This window comes from Pan paniscus, chromosome 4 (assembly GCF_029289425.2).
Source record: "Pan paniscus chromosome 4, NHGRI_mPanPan1-v2.0_pri, whole genome shotgun sequence".
NCBI classification, from domain to species: domain Eukaryota; kingdom Metazoa; phylum Chordata; class Mammalia; order Primates; family Hominidae; genus Pan; species Pan paniscus.
Genome location: NC_073253.2, coordinates 105,014,173 through 105,031,617, shown reverse-complemented (window position 1 = coordinate 105,031,617; position 17,445 = coordinate 105,014,173). Strand labels below are relative to the sequence as shown.

The 17,445-nt window shown below is 34.3% G+C and overlaps 1 protein-coding gene across 1 annotated transcript in view; it reads right to left on the bottom strand.

Moving 5' to 3' along the window:
• The window catches only part of MAN2A1 (mannosidase alpha class 2A member 1), a 184,949-nt gene that overhangs the window by 88,254 nt on the left and 79,250 nt on the right, over positions 1-17,445 (bottom strand). Inside the window, exons 6-9 of the mRNA XM_003826756.5 lie at positions 14,546-14,719; positions 11,709-11,895; positions 7,290-7,467; positions 657-859 (exon numbers count right to left, since the gene is read on the bottom strand). Of these exons, the coding sequence (XP_003826804.2) occupies positions 657-859; positions 7,290-7,467; positions 11,709-11,895; positions 14,546-14,719 (742 nt within the window). The remainder of the gene's footprint in view (positions 1-656; positions 860-7,289; positions 7,468-11,708; positions 11,896-14,545; positions 14,720-17,445) is intronic.

Here is a 17,445-nt window from a genome sequence, read left to right as displayed (position 1 = left end):
TTTAGTGTTTTTATGTCTTCTACAGACTTTTCTGTCTTCTCTGTATCCATTTACATTTTCAATCACTATCTGCCCCATCAGTCATCATTTTTTCAAATGTTGTTCTTCTATGCAGATGACTGTGCCTATAGAAATGTGCTTCAAATAAGTATGTAAGAACTGAGATGAAGCCTAGTCTAAAGTTCTCCCACATACAAAATACATTAGTTTTGGATTGTGAACTTTGAAGCTCACGTTTGGCTGCTGGGAGGCCCTATTTCCTTCTTTGATGCTCACCTATGTTTCCAATGAGAAGCCTATCAGATTACCAGCCTGCAGACACTCATGATGGTGTCACTGAATATTAATATGGTGTGCAAATAACACAGGTAAATTAATTAGAAAAATACGAAATGTAGAATACAACTCCTTAAAAATCTAATTTAAATAAACTATTTTTTCTTCCAGAACAAAAACCCATGTAATAATTTGATTGTAGTTTGGAGACGTATTTCTGATTGCATTAAAATTTCACAATTACACTAAGTGCTTAATTAGAGCTTAACACTACATAATGTACTACATGAATGATGTATATTATGCAAAACTCTACAAAAAGATTATGATAATATAAAGAAAGTGAAAAAATACATGTAGGTATAGAAAGGTAAAAGTACCTTAAATGAGATTCCATGATTCTGTCCATTCGTTTGTAAAAGGGTCTGGATGTAAAATAGCCACTCCAGTAATGATCATCTCGATCGGCATAAGTGAAAAAATCTCCACTTAAAACAGGGAACATCGATTGGCCCTTGTCTCTCTGAGTTTCATCTGCTTTATCCAGCGCATCAAAAAAATCTGATAAAGTTCCAAACTGTATCTAGTTTAAAAAAAAATGCAGTTCAATTATTCATTCTACCTTAAAATTATTTACTTCTTACACTGTTAGGGAAAGTTAATAATAAATATTTAACATGTGTTTCCAAGTTAAGATGAATACATAGCTCAGATTTTATAAAAATCAGAAGCAGGGAAGAAAATAATAGTGACTTTTTTTTTACTTACATTAAGGCCCAAATTAAACTAAGGGAAAACTTATACACTTCAGCAGTTAAAAGGAGAGCTATTTAGATCTACAAATCAGTGAATATGAAAACTCCTACATATCTCTAGAATTTCAACGTGTACAATGATTTGGGCATGGATTAATCCACATAAATGAAAGATGAGGGCAGCAGCAAAAATAAAAGACATATTAAAGTGTTCCAGAAGTCTACAATAACAGTTTTATTAGCCATAAAGTCTAGAAGAATAATTCTGTTAGCCATAAGGTATTTCATATATCATACCCTCCTCTATCTCTGTTTTCCCCCAGTTGAGTTCTTGTGAAGGAGAAGGGACTTTAAGAACAGCAGGTCATTTTAAAAAAATGAACTTACTCTACCAGTAGGTAACACTGAGTAGAAGTTAAATCCAAGGAGTGCTAAGAATGGCAAGTCTGGCTGCTTAAACACACTGGTCTTTCTGACTAATGATTTAAATCAGCAGTAAGAAATTCGTTTTTATGAGTTCAAACTATTCTACAAATCAAAGACAAAAAGAAACACGATACCAAATCTTGTAAACAGATATTAAAAGGCAGTCCTGTCAAAAATAAACAGATTATTTAACAGGGAATGTGTTCCTTTTAAAAGAAAGATGCGGATTTTGTTGTTTCCTACACACATACATACACACACACACACACACACACACACACACACACACAGATATTGCAAGTCATTTTGATTCAAGGTAGCAATAGCATAGCTTTGAATTCCATCTCTACCACTTATCTGACATGTGTTTTGAGCATATTACATAACTTCTCTGTCTATCCACGTTACAGTGAATAGGGCTCTAAGAAAAAAGCTTACAACTGGCCGGGTGTGGTGGCTCATGCCTGTAATCCTAGCACTTTGGGAGGCTGAGGCGGGTGGATCATGAGGTCAGGAGATGGAGACCATCCTGGCTAACACAGTAAACCCCGTCTCTACTAAAAATACAAAAAAAAATTAGCTGGGTGTGGTGGCAGGCACCTGTAGTCCCAGCTACTCGGGAGGCTGAGGCAGGAGAATGGCGTGAACCCAGGAGGCCGACCTTGCAGTGAGCAGAGATCACGCCACTGCATTCCAGCCTGGGTGACAGAGCGTGACTCCATCTCAAAAACAAACAAAAAAAAACTTACAACCATGACTGGCAAATAATGGTATAAACTTTAGCTATCATTTATTCACTGCAAAGACAAAATTGCGACTGGAACATTTACAACAATGATACTGATAAGGCAAATATAAGTGACTGTAATCTAGTTGTGGTGCAATATATTTTTACAGCAAAATAGATGATTATTTCTAAATCCTTATGTTTATATTAAAGATAAGCAATTTTCAACTGTATTCAATTTGGTGTAGCCAATGTATCTTGGCTTCACCAAACAGAGAGTGATCTTGGGCAAGTATATCTATTTGTGCCTCAATTTCCTCATCTACAATGGGAACAATCATATGACCTACCAGAAAATGTTCAGATAACTAAATAAGTTAAATAAAGTACTTTAAGCAATTTACAGCAAATAATACGCACTCAATATGTTTTAGCTAACACTAAGAGTATTATTACTCACAAGCATTACTAGGAAGAAGACTGTGTGTGTGTGTGTGTGCACGCGTGTATGTGTGTGTGTAACCATAAAAGAAATGAGTCACGAATAGAAGGAAATATGGCATTAACTTCATATCCAGCAGATACAGATGAGCTCAGGAAAGTATAAATAATAAGAGTGACAAAATAGTCTACGATCTAAATATTTCTGAGTCTCACTTTCCTCAAACATAAAACAAAGGATTTTATTTAGACAATAAAAACCATTTTGAACTTCAAAGTTTAGAAATCTATAGCATGCTACAGAATTAGTATTAACAATAAAGTATACCCTTTGAAAATATTTCAATTAGTTTTTGGTATGAGCCAAGATAAAAATACTTCCTTCTTGGCAATGTCCCAGAGCAGTTTAGATAAGTAGCCTAGTAGGCTTTCTCAAAAACTTAATTCAACCTTTAAGGGTAGAAAAATAACTCAGTACCTGTGCTAGAGTATTTTTTAAAGTAATTATTTAAAGTAAATTTCTCTAGAAAGTCTCTTGGTAGCTCATAAAAAGTAAATATTTAGGACACCTTTAAGAATAACCAAATAAAAATATTCACATGGTTTTTACATTAAAAGGCAACAACTTTAATCTTAAATGTAAGAATTCTATCAGGACAACACATAAGAAAAATTACAAAAATTGTTAAATGATGATCAAATGGCAAAATGACTGTCTTGGCTATTCCATGTCAATTTTTCAGCCATCTGAACTCAGTTATTTACTTTTGTTCTCCAGTTCATTAAAAGAAAATAATAAATTTATGCTTCCAGTTCAGACAAAGTAACTTTAAGTATCCCACAAGAAACAGATATAACTAGATAAACTATAGAAAGAAAAAGCTTTGAAGACATTAAAGAACTAAAGCAGCCAGAACTTAAGGGATAAAAATGTTGGAGAGAAAGAAAATGCATTAAGGTGGACCCTATACTCTACCAAATTTTCATCTTGGGGTACTGGTTCAATCATTGCACAAGACATAAAGGCCTAACAAAAAGCAATGTCCTAGAAGAAGAAAATAATAAAATTTAGTATCTGGTCATGAAAAAACACTCTGTAAATGAGGAATATAAGGAAAATTCCATAATCTGATAAAGGGAATCTACAAAATTCTACAGCAAACATTATGACTAACGAATGTTTTCTCTCTTAGAAAATTATGTCTGCTTTCACTACGCCTACTCAACATTATACTAGAGGACACAGCCATTGTACATGGTAAGAAAGTAGACGGAAAGATTTAAAGCTTTGGAAAGGAAGACATAAATATGCCATTACTCATATATAGGAAATCCATAAAGAATCCACAAATAACTAAAAATAATAAATAAATTTAACAAAGTTACTGGATACAAGGCTAAAATGCAAAAATCAATTGCATTAATACACAAAATACACCACGTTCATCGATTACATGGCCCAATAATTGTAGTTATTTGTGCTCAAATCAAACCAAAGATTCAATGCAATCCCACTCAAAATCCCCTTCAATTTTTTTTTTTTTTTTGGTAGAAATTTAAAAGATGACCTACACCCATGTAGAATTACAAAGGACTAACAGTAACCAATGCAATTTTGGGAAGGAGAACAAACTGGAAGACTTTTACTATCAGATATTAAAACCTATTATAAAACTGTAGTGTTAATAATTAAGACAGTGTGAGATGAGTCAAACAGACCAATAAAAGTGAATAGAGAATGTAGACACAGACCCACACACAAATGCAGTCTCATTCATGATTAATGACAAAGATGACACTGTGGTGCTGTGGAAGAAAGTATGGTCTTTTCAATAAATGGTGCTGGATATCTATATAAGCCAAAATGTATCTTGATCCCTACCCTCACACAATTCACAGCAATCCATTTCAAATAGATTACAGACCTAAATGTTGAAGGCAAGACAATTAAGCTTCTAGAGGATAGCTTCATAAGAATGTAGCTTCACAACCAAATGATAAACAAAAATTTTTCAAACAGAAGAAGTTCTAAACATAAAGAAAAATAGTTATATTTGATTAATTAAAATTAAAAATTTCTGTTCATCAAAAGACAGCATGAGAACGTGAAAATGCAGGCTACATAGTAGGAGACAACATTTGCATAACTTTTATATGAAAAAAGATAGAATTCAAAATGTACCAAAGAGCTATATACAGTAAGAAAAAGACAACCCCGATTTAATTAAAAAATCATCAAAAGACTTAAATAGGTACTTCACAAAAGAGGATACTCAAATGGCAATAAACATATGAAAAGAGACTCAACCTCATTAACCACAGGAGAAATAAAAAATAAAACCATCCCATCTATCAAAAGGATAAAAATGGAAAACAAAAATCCTGACAATACAAACTGAGAAAGGGTGTGGAACAACCAAACCTCTTGTACAACACAATTGATGCATCTATTTTGGAACAGTTTGGCAATATATACTAAAGCTGAACATGTGCATACTCAATGGCCAAAAAATTACATCCCATTTTATACCCATGTAAACTCATAACAAGTAACCAAAACATGGACAAAATATTCAAAGCAGACTTATTTGTGATAGACAAAAACTGGGAACAATCCCAAATACCCAATAAGAATACAATGAATAAACTGTGGTATATTCATCAAAAAATGAATACTAGAGATACTATACAGTACTAAAAAGGAATGAACTACTGCTACCTGCAACAGAATGGATGACTCTCGCAAACATAATGTGAAAAGAAAAAGCCAGACACAAAGTACATGTGTATGGTCCCCATCGTATAAAATTCAAGAACAGGCAACAGTAATCATGGTGACAGATGTGAAAGTAGTGGTTGCTTTTGCGGCAGTTGGTGATGACTGGAAAGAGATCTGAGGGACAATAAAAGTTCTAAGCCTTAATCTGGATGATGGTTACATGGAGACTTCTAAACTTGCAAAATTCTATGCACACTTATGGTTTGTCCACTTCTTCTATGTATGTGGCACTTCAATTTTTTAAATGACTTTTAAAAAACTGTTCTAGTAGGCAAAGGATGAAATAGGTAGAATACTAAAATCAGGGTCTAATTTTTTCAGTCAGACAGGAGACCAGATGCTTCTATGAACCAAAATCACTTCCTAGTAAGATGTAATTACAGATAAGATACTCATATATATATCCCCTCCTCTGATCACATATTCATGTATGAGCATCATCTCTCAGGAAAATACACGGATAATTTAAACATACCCCTAGGATCCAAGTTCATAATCTGATAAAAATTCAGCTGTAACAATCCTGAATAAACTTGATATTTTATTAGGTTTATTTATCTATTTGATATTACTTAGGTTTATTTAATAAACTTGAATTCTTACTAAACTATAGTTCACCATCAGCTTTCAAATTCCCTAAACAGTAATATCACTTCCTTTCTATAGTATTTTCACAGATGTTCTACTTTTACATGTCAATATGTGAAATAATAAACATGCTGAATAATTAATCTTCTTATGTAGAGTCTCTAAGACACATTTAAAAAGAAAAAAAAAAAAAAGACTTTAAAAGCCTGTTGTCCCAACACAAACAAATGATAAAAGTTTGAAGTGGTAGATATCCTAAATACCCTGATTTGATCATTATACATTCTCCCCATGTATCAAAATTCATAGGTGTCCCATAAATATATACAATTATGTATCAATAAAAAATCAATTTTGTAATTAAAAACTTGATCAAATGCAATATATGATTATTGCTTGAATTTTGACTCAAACAAAGCATGTGTTAAAAGAACTGTTTTTTATGAGATGAGGAAAATTTGAATCTGCCCAGATACGTATCATGAAATTATTGTTAGTTTTTTAGGTGTGATAATGGTATTATCGTTATATTTTTAAACAGAACTTTTATAATTTAGAGATACATACTGAAATATTTATAGGTGAAACTATATGAAACCTGAGATTGGCTTCAATATAATCCTATGGGGAGGAGTGAGACAGCAGTGGGGCATGGCTGAAACAAGAGTGGTCTTGAGTTGAAGAATGCTGCAGCTGAGCCATGGATATGGGGAGAAGGGGAACAATTTTTGCTATTTTCAGAACTTTACAGTACATTTTAAATTTTCCATAAGAAAAAAAAAAGAGTAAGAACCATAGGCAAACGATTAATTTTAGAAGTCTTCTCACTTAAAAAAAAATGTTAGTGTATTCTCTGGACATAGGACATTTGTTTGCAAAATTCATGACATGTTCATCTGCATCTGCCGGTCATGCTACTAAATCACAAGGATGCAGCTGTCAGAGAGAAATAACAGACTTTCAATGTTGGTAAAAAAACAAAACAAAACAAAACAAGCACAATAAAAACAGTACGTCCCTGAAGACTAAATATCACAACTTGGTAGGTACATATTTTCAATCACATAAAAGTAAATTCCTCTTTAATCCTCAAGGAGTGTTAGGAACGGGACAACTTTAGATATGGAACTATAGCATATAATAATTTTCTTCCTAATGGATTATATTTTACACAAGAATTATATATTCTAAGAAGCACTGTGATGTAGGACAAAGAAGCTAAGGATTTCTGTTTATAGTCTCATTTAATAATAAAGGTTCAATTTCAAATACGGAATCATAAATATTTTCTCCTTACCTTAACTTTAAACTTGGACTGAGAATTCATATAATCAAAAAGCTGCTGATAATTCTTAAACTGTAAATCCCATTCCGTGTATTCACAGTAGCGGAAATCATCTCCTAGTGGAGCCAGGAGAACTTTGGTACGAAAAAGCTTTGACTTCTTTCGGTACTGATCTAGTAGCATCCGAGCCCTACAAAAAAAACAAACACAAAAAACAGAAAATATGAATTTGACTAAGAAAAAGTGAATGTGACAATTGATTAAAAAGGAAATAACCAAATTCAAAAGTACATTTTATTAAAAGAAATTGTATATTTTATCTATCTGCAAGGTTAGTATAATTTAAAGACAGATTTTTTTAAAACTATCATACTAATTTTCATTATCCTTTAAAAATATTCATAAATTCTTATCAGAAGGAAAAACTCATAGGTTTCCAATGGATTATCTTTGGAGAAATATGGTCATGTACCAACTTGGCATATAATAAGTGGGGTACCAATGACTTCCTAAAGCCCAGCCACAGAGATTGAATACCAGATAGCCCAGGTGTTAAAATGATTTATCTAGTAAGACAATAAGGACTTCCCACATATACAGACTTTGAAGTTTGCTTTGTCTTAGTATTCCTTTCTCTAATCTAAAATTATCTGATTAAACATAGAAAAAAGTGTACTTTGAACAAAACCAAAAGGGAATAAATGTTAATCTGTAACATTTTATAGAGTCATATTTCCTCTTCTAAAGAAAAAAAAATCCACACACTTGTCACCTGCCACCAATAATCTGAGTATTTGTCACAGTGTCCTTTTCAATACTGACCATCAGATAAGGATTAGGAGTTGAATTAGCTATTTTGGTTTCTACTTCTCTGGACTCTAACCAATAGCTTCATGGAATAGCTTTTATATTTCATATTCTATTATAGTATTCTGCAGAATGTCCTTTGGAAATCACTGAATTAGGGCATCATTTAAGAAAGTCTGAGAATACAAACTAAGACAAAGGGCTTGTGAAAATGAAATTATACAAGTGGATGAACCCAAAGCAGTTCACAATATTTACAAAGACAAAGCTTAAGAAATCAGTGATTAAACGACAAGTATTTTTATAATTTTCACTTCAAGGATCATCCAAAAGTAAATTCTAATTCACAATATAAAAACTTATGAAAGTATCTCAAAGAACACCAATGACGGAATGAAGCATTTTATAAAAATTATAAACATTTAACTAAATTTAAATCTCATATGGTCCTTTTTACATTTGTAATCTCTGAAATTGCTTTGCAAATATAAAATTTTAGCAGTAACATAATACCTTGGTGAGTAAAATATAACCACAGCGTCCTTATGTAACATATAATGCTTAGTTTTCTGACATTAGCACATTACTTTATCTTTACTAGTAATTTACTAACATTCCACTTTTGCCAAAACACTTTTAGGTTACTTACGATAAAAAACACATGAAGAATGAGATTAACCACATAGAAAGAAGGCTACCAAAAAAAAATGAGTAAAAATAATCAAATATATAAATCATAGATATAAGATATAATTGAGCTCCAACTAGATTTCCTAGGCAGCCAGCATAAAAAAGGGTTTACTATTAGATATAGAGTATCTTGTATACATATGTGTAAAGCACATATAAAGAAAAGAAATCACAAACGTTAATGGCATGCCTTTAACACTTCACATCTATCCTAACTCTCAAGCCTGTCCAGAAAGTGTCAACACTGGGAAAGCCAAGTAACCAGCCTGTAACGCCTGGCAGGAAGAAGACACTCACTAAATATATGGTCCAATGGTAATTGGTAAATGGTAATATGGTAAATATATGGAACCAATAACAAATCAATTGACCCAACATCACATTTGAAAACATACAGATGCAATTTGCTCCTGATTTATTTTACCAGGTAAGAAATGTCAACTTAACTGTAACCAAGAAAAATAAAATCCCCAAAACATCAAATCACGTGACGGTCAATAGAAAAAGCCAACTTAAAATATATAGTACTTGACCAAAAATGAACTTGACAAAGAATGATATTTCTTTACTTGCAAAGTAGAAGAACCTGCTGAGCTGGACATATCAAAAGATGCCATCTGTACATTACGGTTAAATTTCATTTTCTTTGGGACGTTAACAAATTGAACAGGGCTAGGCATGGTGGCTCATACCTGTAATCCCAGCACTTTGGGAGGGCGAGGCAGGAGGATCATTTGACCCCAGGAGTTCAAGACCATCCTGGGCAACACAGGGAGACCTCGTCACTACAAAATTTTTTAAAACAATTAGTCGAGCATTGTGGCATGTACCTGTGGTCCCAGTTACTTAGGAGGCTGAGGTGGGAGAATTGCATGAGCCCAGGTGATGGAGGCTCCAGTGAGCTATTGTGTTATTGTACTTCAGCCTGGGTGACAGAAAGAGAACCTGTCTCAAAAAAAGTGGGGAGCTTGAAAGGGGCCAATGAGCTGGAATGCCTGTGTTTGATCTCAATTCATCATCAGGTCAAAAAGAAGGTGATATATGGATCTAAGGTAACCAGTTGAGTTAACATTTCAATACTTGTAAGAAGTTTGTTTGTTTATCTTAGAGACGAAGTCTCACTCCGTCACCCAGGCTGGAGTGCAGTGGAGAGATCTCGGCTCACTGCAAGCTCTGCCTCCCAGGTTCTATTAGTTCTCCTACCTCAGCCTCCTGAGTAGCTGGGATTACAGGCACACGCCGCCATAGAAATGGGGTTTTACCATGTTGCCCAGGCTGGTCTCAAACTCCTGAGCTCAGAAAATCCGCCTGCCTCGGCCTCCCAAAGTGCTAGGATTACAGGCATGGGCCACTGCGCCCGGCCAAGAAGTTTAAAAAGAAAAAATCTCTAAGTATTATATAGACTCATTCAACAGTATGCCCCCAGGTGCCTGGAAATCACTTTCAAAACCACTGGAACTAAATGAGCACAAGGTATCATCCTGAGGGGCAATTGTTGAAAGGTTAGATGACATAGCAAAAGGATTATAAAAAAGCCTTTTTTTCCTCAATAATGTGCCTCAGGTAGTCTCAGTAGCACCCCACAAAAAAAGAACAAAGGGCTCACAATACTATGAATGCACTGGGACTCCCCAACTGAAACATCTTGTTCACTTTTAAGAACTTCCCCATCCCTGGTCACCTGAGCAGAGAGTAGTGTAAATACCTGTAAATATAAACAGCTATTTGCCCACCTACACAGGCCAGGGTGCCCCCACACTCAACCCTTCCTTTTTATTACACCTTCCGCCACACAATATACTGGCTTATTCTCTTATGCCTACTTAGCCCAACCCTAGCTAGAAAGCAGGTTGTTCAGAATTCCTCAGTGGTTCTCATGGCTGTAGGAACCAAGAAAATGAAATCAAGTCAATCCCTAACCTTGGGCAGTTTTTCTAAATAACTATTAAAGTCACATTTTGATAGAAGGGCTCCATGACTTTAAGAAGGCTGCCATGCTAAAACACCTTCATGTCTGCCACAGTGAGAGGCTCACAAAGAAAATCTTTGTGATTCTAAGGACTCATTGAAGGTAAAAAGATCTCATTTCACCTTCTTCCTCACATACTTTTTTTTAAGTGACTTCTCTTTTGAAAATAAACTGATTTAATAGTGCAAAAATAAATTTATTTAATTTATTTAATGGGCTACATTATTTTCCTAGCAGAGTTTAGTGTTTTTATATTACACCACAATGTTTCATTTTAATACACTACTAATTTTTAAGTGAAGAAATTAAACTTTAAAAGTACCAATATTAGAAACTACATGTAAGTTGGTTTAATGAGATGCTTCCATCATTAGCACAATTTTCTTCTAAAGATATGATTCATACCTTTGATTTTTATTTAAATGTATTTAAGTATAAATATTCCTAATTAAAGTTTACTGTAAGTCAAAAACATCAGAATGATGCAAAGATGTGTATACACCAGAGCTGGGAAGCATTCACTATTATTGAAATTGTTATTAAGGGAACAGATAATTACATTCTTTATGTGCTCCATTTCAATAAATGTGTTTTTGCAGTTGAATTGCTTTTCTTACCAATTTGTACAATAGGGACCAGAAGTTTTATTCAACAAAAGTATATGAAATCAATCAAACACAGTAGAAGGCTTTTATAATGAGGGCAAAGGAGATGGCAATAATAGTGTATTATAGGTTATCCATTGTATATTGATCTAGTATTGTTCACTTTCCATTAAAATGTAACACATAACCGGCATAGTCAAGGCTCTGGCATTTTTAAGTTGCTTTAGATCTGGTTTGAATGAATACTTCAAACAAGGATAATGTTGGCTAATAAAGCCCATTTGTTCAACCCTTCAGTAACTAGCAGCTGAGTGGCTACTTTATTCAAGATGTTGTCTTATGAAATACGCATTTTCATACCTGCTTTGGACATTTCCAGGATGTATTGTTTCTGGGGGGACTCCCCAGGGACAACCAAATCTGCCTCCAGGAAGACGTTTAAAATCAAACTGGCAGCATATTTTAGGATCAGGTCCACAAGTGTGAGGGATGTCATAGCTGTAGAAGGGCATCATGTGGCATAAAATATCTGTGACAGATCCCAGATCTAAAATAAAGAGCCAACACACAAACCTGCATTTATAAAATCTGTTTTCCCAAAAAATATTCAAAATGTCATTACTTTACACAAAGTAATGCTGATTTAGCTCTATGCTAAATCAGCAGCCCCTTTAACTTCCAGTACATATACCCCAGCGGTATTTAATGGCCACCTGTCTGAAGGAAGATACTCACACATCTCAGTCTCTATCTACCTCTTCTATCTAAGCATAGCAGAGACAGGAAAGCCCCAGCATGAACCAGCGCCAGCTGACCAGGAGGGATACAAACTGAGCAGCAGTAAAAGTTACAGCTGGCTCATCCAAAACTATGTCCATCCCTGGCTGCCAGTTCCTGCCGTAACTGTTCCCAATTCAGGTAACAGAATTCACTGAGAGATATACCATGATATTAGCTGCAGAGGCTGGGTGAGAAGAACGGAGTAAAAAAGGGACGGAAGAACAAAGGAAGTGTGGAGCATAGACTTATAAAAACACTGGAGAAATTCACTCTTGGAGAAAATTTCCTCTTATGGTGAGGAGAGGATGTGCAACCCAGGAGAATCTACAGTCTCACCCCATGTTTACCAAGAATGAGTCAGTCAATGGGACTTTTCACCAACAAAGAAGCACAGGAAAAGAAAAAGTAATTTTCAAAAAGCGAAACAAAAATAAAAACAAAACGAATAAGATATGGAAAATGAGCACTGATTCCTGATGCAGAATTAATTAAAACTACAATGTTATCACATGTTGATACCACTGGCCTGGAGAGGTGAGAAGCCTACCAACAAGTGAGACTGGAGGACCTACCTAGTAGTTAAAATCTATCTTTGCGAATATGATCCTGAGCTTTTAAATAGCCCCCGCCCTTTATTTATGTATGGATTTCCAATTTTCAGCAATGAGTATGTACTGCTTACGTAACAGAAAGACAAAAAAATTTACATTTTTAATAAGTGAAAATAACTGCTTCATTAAGAACTCGAACACATGAACAAGCTCAACTTAATTCAAAAACATTTTTTAAAAAGCAACATGTTCAAATTTATCAGGTAATCCTAAAATATTCCAGTTTTATCAATTTAGTTAACTGTTATTTTCCAAATTTAAAACTATTAAAATCTATGTACTTCAGTGCTGTCAGCTGTTTCACTGAATCATATTCACAACTGTGACACTGTAGATGCTGGTCACTAATGCTTGCTATGAGCATATAGTCACCACAAAAGGTTGTCACAAGTCCCAAAACTCTTCTCTCCTATGGATAAGGACATATTCCATACCCCACTAATTCTCCTTATGCGCTACTCTTTTGCAGCTAATTTGCATACTTAATTTTATCTGCTACATTTGGCTGTATCTGTATTTTATCAAATTAGACTGGAATTTCCCTATAAGCAAGGATGTTTTCAACATTTCTTCCTAGCACAATACTGAAATACATAAAAGTACTCAATAATTTCATACTAACTGATATTTATGGGCAATTGTTTAAGTAGGGCTTCTTCAAATTCTTTGTTTTTCAAATTAATATGCTCCTTAGCATTTGATCAAACTATATGGAATGCAATCCCCTACAAGTTCTTGTTTTCCCTACAGGTTTAATTTTCTAGAATTAAGAAACTGTATAGCTAATGCTTTCCTTACTGAAAAAAACAGGAGTACATATAAGAAAGTTACTGTCTAAATTTACAAATGATTTTTCTGAAACACTTAAGGGGTCTAGATTACACAAGAAAACAAGTATAATGTAATGCAGTAATTTCTCAAACACTGTTTTATAAACAAAATATTTCTTTCAGATGAAAGTTTACTGAGAACACAATGACAGAGGTTAGGAGCCTGGGCTTCAGGAACTACACAGAACTACATTCAAATCTCTGCTCTCTATGCATGACCTATATGACTTTTGGCAAATGGCTTCTCATATCTAAGCCTCCATTGCTTCACCATAAAAAAAGAATAATATTAAAAAGATTAAATGAGAATGAATATAAAGCAGAGGTAACATAATACATGGCCCATAATAAAGGCTCGATAAATAAATAGAAAATAAGGTGGTCTGAATTAAATAGGGGTTGAGAAAGGCAAAGGCCTCCCAAGAGGCCTAGATCTTTTCTCCTCTCTCCTAATAAAGAGCTGCACAAGTATATCCTTAGAATGCCTGCGTGGCCACAGAACACACTGTGAAGACAGGTGGTATTTTGACATTAGGGCTGTTTTAGGAGGACAGGATTAAGGCTTTAAAAAGCAATTCTTACAAGATGTAGAGACGAGAGACAGAAGGAAGGAACACTGGCTGAATATAAGATACATGACTGGATATCAGTTCTAATGCATGTTCAAATTTGTGATAAAACGTGCTTTCTAAAACAGAAGCAAGTGAAAGCATTATTGGCAAAATACTAACTCCTTATATTTATCTACTTTCTTTAGACATAAAAAGATTCTCCTATGCTCTATAAATATCTGCATTATTACTTAAAAGAATCTTGACACAGGCACATGGGAAAAATAATTACGAGAGTGACTATCTTTAGGTCACCTGATTTTTCAAGACTGACAGTGAACAAAACCCACAGTGGCATGAGTTCATAACCCTTGTGAAATAGTATCTAGGCCAAATGGGATCACCTTTCATCAAACCCTACATACCCCAATTCTGTCTCCAAAAAAACTCCAATGTTTTATGCAGTGCAAAGTGTTTTTTAATTGCATAATGAACTCTCTGGATAAGCATGTGAGAAAGTCCAGCACGGTTTAGAAGATAAGCCATTGTTGGTGAGTGTCCAAAGGGATCAATAGCCCAGCCAGACCGAGGTTTCACTCCTGTGGATAAAGATGATAAGTGTTAATTTTTTTAATTGATATATGAAATAAAAAGAAGTCACAACACATTCAGACTCATTGTCATTGTATAGTCTCCTAGAGATATCAGACCAAGGATCTACCCAGCATTATCCTCTGCCAAGTATTCCCAGCAAGATATCATGAAGGGAGGATTGTGCCACTGCCTATCCACATAGGCAGAGGATGCTCACTGAAATTAATCAGCTAGAGTTGAAATAAATACTGCCATCTTTTAGCCATTAACATCTTTTACCTATTATAAAGCCACTGCCATTAACTAGAGGTAGAGAATAAACAGGACCAGGGCCCTTCCTGGAAGGATCTCACAGTCCTGTGATCTGTGGAGCTGGATAACTCTGGAACTATTACATGATAAAGAAAAGTAACGTAACTATTTCAACTTATATTTCCCAACACCAACATTAAGGACGTTTTTAGTCTGTCTTTTACACATTACAAAAGCCCCAAATCATCTTATGATACAGTGGCAGAACAGGCCAAAATAACTATACCATATTTCATTAAATCTTAAGACATTATGATGCTGGTGCTTTCACTCCACCTACAAAGGTGCCAGTGATTTCTCATAGCTGGCTCACACCAATAATGAGAACTACTGACTAAAGATATATCTCAATTTCACAGAGGATAAAATGTAAAAAAATAAAAATGAAAAAGATAATAAATGTACCGGTTAGAATAAGATTGTTCATCTAGCATTATAAAAATCTGATGTTTTAATTATTTGGAATTCTCAAATAAAGTGTCTACTTACAACTTATAAACTGACGTAAGTAATATTGCTGTGTGTATTTTTTTTCATTCAAACACCTTTTAAGCACCTTACCTAAGATGATGAAAGACCCCACAGTTACAAAAACGAGCGAGTTAAATTAGATCTTGACTCTAGTTTGCAGAGGCTATCATTCAAATAAGTGTAACACAAAGTAACACACAAGACAACAAAGAGAACTAGAACTTTGTAAACAACACTAAAGAAGAACACAGACATGGGGAGCCAGTAAAGGACAATAAGGAAAAGTCAGGATCTACAGGGGACCAAGAGTATACAGTCAAAACTCAAAAAGAGCATAGGTCAAAACTAAAAGAACTGACCACATAAGATTTGTGCATTTCACATATGTAATTTACATCCAAAAATTAAAAAGAAATATTGAACTCTATTTAGTAACTTTGGTTTTTGTGGTAGCACGGATTTAACAATTCTGAAGGCAGCTTTCATGTATTCTAAGATTGAACAAATGAGAACAAGGGAGCCAGAATTTTCACAGTAAGATAAGTAACTACAAATGTGGAAGACTGGAATGTACCCTATGATATTGCATTACAACAGGAGATATCGGTACTAACTTACGGTTTTTCATGAAGAAATATAAAAATATAGATACAGGTATCTGTATGTATATTCACAAACATACACAAATTTTCCAACTCAGTGCACTTGAAGGACCTAGATGCAATAAAACCTCAGTACCAATGACCACACCTTAGCTCTCACATCTTGGCCTCTACATACCAATCATTTTACAAAGAAAAAAAAACCTGAAAGAAATAGCTTATTCCAAGGCTGAAGCCAGGAAAGTACATGATAAGCCTGGAATATATTCTTGTGTCATAAAGCAAAGAGACAGTCAAGAAATCATGGGGGCATATTAAAATAACTCAGGAAAAGACCAAAGAGGCTTCTAATGGCCAAATCTGGGACAACTGAGGTGTGAAAATAAACAATGCATTATAACCCATTGAATATTAACCATGAGCCCATACTGATATAAATAAATAAACAGAAAATAAGAAGGAAAGCTCTTCTCTTTAGTAGAATGCCAACTAGCAATTATAGAAGGAATTAGAAAATCATCAATGGACACTAAAACATAAACATGAGAGATAGCTGAGGTATAGAATATTTATTCCCAATGTATCTCCCACATATTAATTAGAAGGGCAAAAATTTAATACAGTGGAGAAACTTAGCAGACAAACCTTAACTAGTTGTTCCCAGTATTACCAGTACTAGGACAGAGACATCACATGCCTCCTGATATGATGCAGTGAGGACAATGGGACATCACATTACTGCAGTGATATTGTAACTAGACAGACAAACAGGTAGATAGGAAGAATACATAAATAACTTGAATCCCATCATCAAGAAACTGACAAAGTCAAATAGAGAGACTTCTACAAAAGTGGATCTACTCTTCAAAAATATAAAGATCAAGAAATCCCCAAAGAAAGACTAAGGAACAGTTTCAAATAAAAGGAAACTAAAGAGACATGACAACTAAATGCAATGTACGACCATGGATTCCATTCTTGACTGGGTGGGGGAAAAAGCGGCTTTTATGAAAGACATTATTGAAATAATTGACAAAATCTGAATACAGCCTGTGGACTACACTGTCCTACTGTATCACTGTTAACATTCCTGATTTGATAACTTTATTCTATTTACATATAAAAGTGTCCTTATTTCTTAGGAAATATGCAATGAAGTATTTACAGATAAGGGTACAGGGTACCTCCAACTTACTCTCAAATGATTCAGAAAAATATACATATGAATCAATGTACAAGATACATGGGAGTCCTTCCCAAGTACTATGATGCCACTTATAAGTTAAAAATTATATCAAAATTGTTATAAAATTAAAAAAGGAGTATGTATTGTCCAAATAACAAGG